Source organism: Lepidochelys kempii, chromosome 6, assembly GCF_965140265.1.
Source record: "Lepidochelys kempii isolate rLepKem1 chromosome 6, rLepKem1.hap2, whole genome shotgun sequence".
Lineage (NCBI taxonomy): Eukaryota > Metazoa > Chordata > Testudines > Cheloniidae > Lepidochelys > Lepidochelys kempii.
Genome location: NC_133261.1, coordinates 73200121 through 73207668, shown reverse-complemented (window position 1 = coordinate 73207668; position 7548 = coordinate 73200121). Strand labels below are relative to the sequence as shown.

The 7548-nt window shown below is 46.1% G+C and overlaps 2 protein-coding genes across 4 annotated transcripts in view; one reads left to right on the top strand and one right to left on the bottom strand.

The window, feature by feature from the left end:
- The window catches only part of DNAJC17 (DnaJ heat shock protein family (Hsp40) member C17), a 36318-nt gene that overhangs the window by 7129 nt on the left and 21641 nt on the right, over positions 1-7548 (bottom strand). The window lies entirely within an intron of this gene.
- On the top strand, positions 1294-4344 carry C6H15orf62 (chromosome 6 C15orf62 homolog). Its single transcript, XM_073348760.1, has 2 exons — positions 1294-2594; positions 3043-4344. The coding sequence occupies exon 2, from the start codon at positions 3132-3134 to the stop codon at positions 3639-3641; it is 510 nt and encodes a 169-aa protein (XP_073204861.1). The 5' UTR covers positions 1294-2594; positions 3043-3131; the 3' UTR covers positions 3642-4344.

The window sequence follows — 7548 nt, the reverse complement described above, 5'->3', positions numbered from 1 at the left end:
CAGAATGAACACCCTCATCGGCCATCTCAGCAGAGGGGACAGAGACAGAATGGGGGTCAGAAGACTAACTTACCCTCTAGCTCCTCCAGCTGGTCCCAAAAAGCTATGTGAAGGGTTGGCGGGGTGGCCCGTGGAAGCTTGCACTCCCCCTAATCCTGCTACAGCTAAGGAGGGAATTCTCAAATACACAAACTCAGGAACTTCCATTTCCACTAAAACTCATTTCCATAAGCAAACAGTAGAATTAAGCAATGTGCTTTGCTTGAGTAAATATAACGTTCTCAGACTGGCAGATTATTCTAGGTTATTAAAGAGGCACTGTCAACTTAATCTAGTCAGTGTTTACACTGGCCCCTCAGTCCCCTTGTGTTTAGTTTCTGTGATTTTACAGTCCCTTTTTGTGTGTTCCTCTCTCTCTGTACGAGCCATACGAACAACAGGGAAAAGTGACCATCACAAAGTATTGTCAAATGCACAAAATAAGCAATTAAACGTTTTTCTGAGCATTCAGTTTTAGAATCTCCAGTGTTTTAATGAGGCTAGAGAAAAATAATTCAGCCATAACTGACCTAAATTACTGGTGTTTTCTGGTGTTTGTTGTTTTCTGTTCTTCATGCAAGTTTTTACCATTAAAGTTGATTTAATGTTCCTTTTCAAATCAACATCACAAGAGTGATCTGCAATAACTAAAGATGACCCTCCCTAGCTATCTTTCTAAAACAGCCTTCCCTCAAGAATGAAAAACTACTGATGTTTCAAATAGTGTAACAATACAAACAAACTACATAAGCAATAAACTCACTCAAATTCTACGGTACTGTTATATCTGATGTCAGTTGTACTGTGTAATTAAAACACTACAACAGTAAAGAGTCAAATGCATATATTGCCAGGTACAAAACCACACTTGCTGAAAATTAAACCTCTCTAAAGTGTACTCAAGTGACTGTACAAAAATAGCACCTTCTGACTCAGATCTGCTCCCGCCTGTTTGGGAACCATCTGCTTTACCGACCAAATCAATGGTTAGGTCAAACTGAGACCACAGCTTTCTATGCTGACCCATATCGTCTCGTTGTTTCCTTGTACTGTCTGTCTGTATCCACCTGTTGTCTCTTGTTTTATACTTAGATTGTAATCTCTCTGTGGCAGGGACTGTCTTTCTGTTCCGTGTTTGTGTAGTACCCTAGCACAACGTGGTCAGCTCGTAGGCACTATGGTAATACAAATTAGTATTAATAATAGTGTTAGCACTGGCAAGGCAGCATAACTACATTGGCTCCTCAATGAGGCAAGTAGCAGAAAACAGCTACCTTGTCAGAGCCCAGCTGCTTTTTGTGTCAATGGTATTTGAAAAGTGGCAGTACATGGTCCCATAACTTCAAGATTTCCCTGAAATACAGCATTACTTTTAGACATTTGTCTTGTTCCCTTGACACCTACAGTTAAAAAAAAGCCACCTTAACAAAATAATCCTGAAAATCAATAAAAGCATTCCACATTTCTGGGAAATAGTCATATTCCACGCTGATTGAAACAGAACTTTGTGAATACGAAAGAGCAAGAAAAGCCATCCCTTAGAGCAAAAGAGGGCTCTTGCAGGAAAGTGGGGCAGGCATGAATTCTCCATCATACCCCAGGAAAGAGCTTCCTCTAGTGGAGAGATGGAATAGATCTGAGAGGGATACAGAAGCACATGATTAACTGAACTCTCGAAGTGGGAAGGTGGAAAAATCTTGCGCTGTAACTGATATTTTAGCATCTATATTAACAAGCTTTTGATACCATGAGACACCAGCATGGATACAGGTAATATCAGAGGAAGTCAGCACTCGTGCCAAATCAAATCTCAGTCTTCAACAGATGAACTAGGTCCCTTCATTGCTAACCTGGAGCTCCTACCCAATGAGCAGATTCCCACTGCCATCTGCCTGGGTTGGTTAATTAGCCAGCATGAGGCTCTTGCACGTGAGTCACCAACAGCAGAATGTATGCATCACCACCTGATACTTCAAGCTTTAAAAATCTAAAGGAGAAAAGAACCACCCCCTCCTTCCATCTGTGGATCTCACCAGTACAGTGAGCCAGTCAGAAATCACTGTAGCTAGAGCTCTCCAAGGAGAATCCAAGTTTTCCCAAGCTGTGTCACAAAACGAAAGGTCCTGTTGATGAATCTCCTGAAATCAGTTTAAGTGCCCCTCAGGAATCTTGCCTTCTCCTCAGGCAGAGCGTGGGCTGATGCTTCACTACTCTCCACACACCTACTTCCTGAAATCTTGGCAATTACCAACAGTGCAAAACCCAGTTTCTGACGTGGCTGACTCAGCAAGGGCTTGGCTCAAAACAAACACATACACACAAGGAATCAGAGCCTGGGAAGCAGTGACAAGAGACAGATGAGAAGAGGTGGAAGAGAGCAGAAGAGAAAGAGGCACTGTAGGATTTACCGGCTGTTTCCAAACCAGCAGAATCTTGCCTTGAGCTGCTGATTGTGACACACAAGTACGTTGTCTACGGTGGTGGTCGTGGTTCTCATCACTGAATTCTGCTGTCTCCCCTCTGCCTGCAGAACTGAGCTGCTGCTCCACCACAGAGTAAGTCTTTATTCCAAAATTACTTTTCCTAATGCTTGCTCATTTCCTATGCAGTCTCTACTAGTTGCCTCATTTGAAATTCCTCTAGGACTGTATTTCTTTTGTGTGCCTCAGTTTGACATAGATAATGGCTCCCCTTCTACCTACTCAGTGAGGCTTTTGTGCTGTGCCCTTCACCATGAAGGTGCCTGGTTACCATGGTACCGACATGCTCTTCTGTTCTTGATGCTGGGTTAATCTGTTCTCATTGTGTCTACATGCCATTGCTGCTGTTCACTAGTTCCTTTCTGCAGCATAAACAGGCAGATACCTCAACCCTTTCTATACTGAAGAGGAAGATTCCCTTCTGTACAAAATGGGCGAAAGATCTGGTAGCTCCATTAACTCAGGGAGGTGGTAGGAAAGAGTTTTCACTTCCTATGATACCAGCCTGTTTTCTCCCTTATAGGAGTTGTGGCTCTTCGTTGAATTCGAGACTGGAGTCCAGTGGCCTCCTACACAGTGCAGTGAACAACTCCCTTCCTTTTGCTGCCTAGCATGGATACTTGGCGGAGAGGATCCATTAAATCCACAACGTTCTTCAAGCGTCTTTCGTTCAGGAGGCATAAAAAGCTGGGTAATCAAGTCATTATTTTGAATCAGACCAGCCAGACACTTGAGAACAATGGACAGTACAAGAGGGAACCATTAAGAGACCTGAAGGATAAAGCAGAGTACCTGGTATGTAAGAGTGAGCAAAATCTAGCCCAGGCACAGGCACCTCCTAAGCCACCCCGGCTGTATCTGGACAGTTCCAGCTGCCCCAACATAATTGACCACACGGAGTCTCACTCTACAGCCATCTCCTTTTCCAGTGTCACTCCTCAGTACCATAAGGCAACACAAACACACATGACTAACTCCAACACGGTCCAGGCTACAGACTGTGGGACCTCTGAAATAGGCTCTGATCCCTTCCTTTCCTTCAAAGTGGACTTGGGGCTATCACTCCTTGAGGATGTTCTGCAGACTCTCAGGAAACAGAATCCAAGAGATTACGCAGCTTGAAAGTGTTTATCATTTAAGTTATTAAATTCATTATCAGCATTAGTAGTTTCCTTAGCCCTCACAGGAGAAGAGGAGACACTGGAGTGTCCCTACCCTGGACTGCCTGTCTCATCGTCCTGTCTTGCCCACCATAAGCTGTTCTTGTCCAGGCTCCCTTCCCATTGAGTTGTCAGTACACCAGTTTGTGAGAAAGCCACATGCCGGAATCTAGTTTGATGCATTTCCATTCTCTACACTGGACGGGGAATTCCTCTCCACTGCTGACACTGTACCTCATCCTGATGAAAAAAAAGGACATGTTTGGTAACAGAGACCTGTTATTTTTGGAACCCCGCTGTGACTATAAAAGGCAAGGGGGAAAAAGGGGGGCATAGAAACAGGATTCCTGAGTAACTGGACAGTTTGGATGAGATGGCAGCTCCAATATCTCAAAGCCAGGTGGAGCAGAGAAAATGGATGTGATGATTCAGGATGTTCCTTTTCCAGTGGGTTTCTTTCCCCCTAACTCTGTGTGATGGGCATTCCCATCTACCATCTAACTGGAAAAAGGTAAGCAGCTGAAAAGGCTCACAATATAGCAACAGCAAATTCTCCAGCCTATTGGCAAGTGGAACAGCTTCTGTAGATATTGCTTCTTAGAGCATGCTCTGAATAATCAGCTGTAAACTAATATAGGTAAGAATAAATGTATCAGTCATTACAATCTGTCCTTGCCTCATTTCACTTGTACCAAGCCACAGCAAAGGTGCCAAGATCTGTAAGGTAAACATTCCTTGGTCCCGCATCTTTTTATGACACGGGTGTTGCGGGCAGTGAGGTTATTGCTTGGTTCCAATCCCTTCTGCTACTCCTAGTGGGAAAGGCTAGAACTGCAGCCACTGGGACATGTTACCACAAGCAGATGCTGATCACCTAAGACACCGGGCACCGCCACCACTAATGTCAAGGCTAAGAGCACTTTGGGTCAGTTGCTGGCTTTACTAAAGTGATTCTGCACTAGTACTGTGGCAGCAATTCTTAGCAATTACTAGTGCTGGGTTAGAAAATGGTGTCATTTTTTCTCTAGGGGTTGCTAACCAGAGGCATCTGGTGCATTTAGCATTTGGGTGAACCATGTCAAAGAAGGTGCAGATGGCTCCTATCCCAACAGCTTCACATCAGAGAAAGAAAGCAATATTAAGTCTTACTGCAATCTTAAAGTAGCTTTGAAAATGCCAAGGACAGTTCCAGAGAGAAAGCTGCTTTCAACAACTGTAGGACAACATTGCTGGATCCCTGGCGAACACTGAGGGGGCAGTGCTAGTAAGAAGCTCCCAGAGAAGACCTTACTGGTACTGATAAGACAGTGTTGTGAATAATTTGCATGGTGCTGGTGTACTCAATACTGTACAACAGCTGCAGTGTGTCAGACAAAAGCTCGCTGCCCCTAGGAGGTTTTAATTAGGCCCTACAAAATTCACAGCCATGAAAAAACACGTCATGGACCGTGAAATCTGGTCTGCCCCCATGAAATTTGGTCTGTGTGTGCTTTTACCCTATACTATACAGATTTCATGGGGGAGACCAGTGTTTCTCAAACTGGGGATCCTGACCCAAAAGGGAGGAGTTGGAGGGGGGGTCACAAGGTTATTTTAGTGGGGTTGCGGTATTGCCACCCTTACTTCTGTGCTGCCTTCAGAGCAGGGTGGCTGGAGACCGATGGCTGTTGGCCGGGTGCTCAGCTCTGAAGGCAGTGCCCCGCCAGCAGTAGTGCAGAAGTAAGGGTGGCAATACCATACATGCCATCCTTACTTCTGTATTGCTACCTTCAGAGCTGGGTAGCTGGATTGTGGTGGCTGCTGACTGAGGGCCCAGCTCTGCAGGCAGCAGCGCAGAAGTAAGGGTGGCAATACCATACCAGGCCATCCTTACTCTGCACTACTGCTGGCGGTGGCTCTGCCTTCACAGCTGGGCTCCCAGCCCGCAGCCACCACTCTCCAGCTGCCCAGCTCTGAACTGCAGCACTGCAATTCCCCCTACAATAACCTTGTGACACCCCCCCCCCCCAACTCCTTTTTGAGTCAGGATCCCAACAATTATACCACCATGACATTTCAGATGGAAATAGCTGACATCATGAAATTTATAATTTTTAAAATCCTATGACTGTGAAATTGACCAAAATGGATTGTAAATTTGGTAAGACCCTAGTTATAGTCTACAGGAAAAATGCAGGTACAATAGTTAGTGCACTGTAGTCAGAACATTGTGGTTCTGTAGCAGTTTGCAGAAGTAGAGCAGGGAGGGAGCTCAATTTACATGAAGTGGGAGGCTAATCTAGGCATGTGGGATGGCATGAAAAAAAGCATGAGGTATCCAAAGGGAGCAGCAGAAGAGAAATGAGTGCAGACCAAAGGGATGGGATGAGGGCTGAGCCGAAGGACAGCTTAAAAGTAAGAATCTTGAACTTAATATAGAAGGGAAACCAGAGAGGATACTAACATAGGAGGCAGAGGTGGTCAGAATAGTAGAAAGGGAAAGTCTCTTTGCAGTGCGTTTTGGATAGACTGGAGAGGAGAGTTGATGGCACAGAGGAATGCAGCCAAGACAAGAAGTTACAAGAGCAGGGATTCACATTTTGGCAGCAGGGATGAATTTTGGAAACGTACGGAAAGTGGCAACAGGATTTGGGGAAATCCTGGGTAAGAGGGGAGAAGGAAAGATAGGAATCAAAGAGGACCCCACAGTTCTGAGCCCGGGGAACAGGAGGATTGGGAGGTTACTATCACAGGAACGGTAGATGTTACGTGTAACAGCAATGGTAGTTACTACTGTCAGGCAGAAGTGTAACTTTCCAGCTGATGATGTTCCTTTCAGTTGTAGGTCATAAATCCTCACCCATGCTAACAGATGACTGGCAGCCCCACCAGATCAGAGGGACTCTGTTCAATAGCAATGACTCTCCAACCTCCATCCAGCAGGAATACCATTAGCTGCTTTGGCCTGCTCTCCCTCTCTGCTCAGCCACACTAATGACTCACAGCAGGCAGAAGCTAACAATCTTTTACTACAGAAACGAGCCAAGACAAACCCAGACACAAGCCAGGGCTCTCACACGCAAACTGCACAAATCCATCACCAAGTTCCAATTGCATTAACAACCCCTTAGGTATGAACAGAGCCCAGGGAAATGCTTTTTAGTTTTTTATCATTTTGCTTTATTTTGGGGGAATTTCATTTTATTTCATTGTGTCATGGGAGGCCCTGGAGGTGGGTGGGTCAGTTCCTACCCCAGGGAGTCAGAGACCCTGGGGAGAGATTGGATCCTGCCCCTGCAGGGAAGCTTTGCAGGCCCAGGGGTGGCTGGGGAGAGGTTGGTCCTGACCCTGGGTTTGAAGGCCCAAGGGTGGGGGTGTCAGGTCCTGTCCCCAGGGGGAGGCTCTGGAGGCCCTGAGGTGATCAGAAGGACCTGGGGGGAGGTCAGGTCATGCCCTGGAGGTAGGGGGAGTTGCATAACCCACTTTGTGCACTCTATGCAGCAACAGTTCCTGTCCCATGCAGCTGTGCCCACCTTCCTGTCCTGGGTGTTGCAACCTGGTGCATGAAGTTGCAGTGTTGCTCAGGTTTGGCCCAGGTCACAATGCCACTCACTCATATTTGATCTGGCCACCCCCATCATGATGGAGGGGTGGCTAGGCCAAACCAGAGCAGCATAGCAACTTCATGCACCATGTTGCAATGCCTGGAGTGGGGAGATGGGCCTGGCCCTGTGGGACAGGACCACCGCTGTGTGGTAAGGTTTTCATTTTATGGGGGTTTTTGTTTATTTCATGTTATTTCACATTTGCGAAAAATACAGGGCTCGAGGTCTGAATGGGCTCCTCGTCTGCCCTTAAAAAGGGACACTGAAGTTCACTAGGCTGAATTC

Excerpts from the sequence above, each read along its gene's own strand:
- C6H15orf62 (XM_073348760.1), top strand. The coding sequence starts at position 3,132 with ATGGATACTTGGCGGAGAGGATCCATTAAATCCACAACGTTCTTCAAG.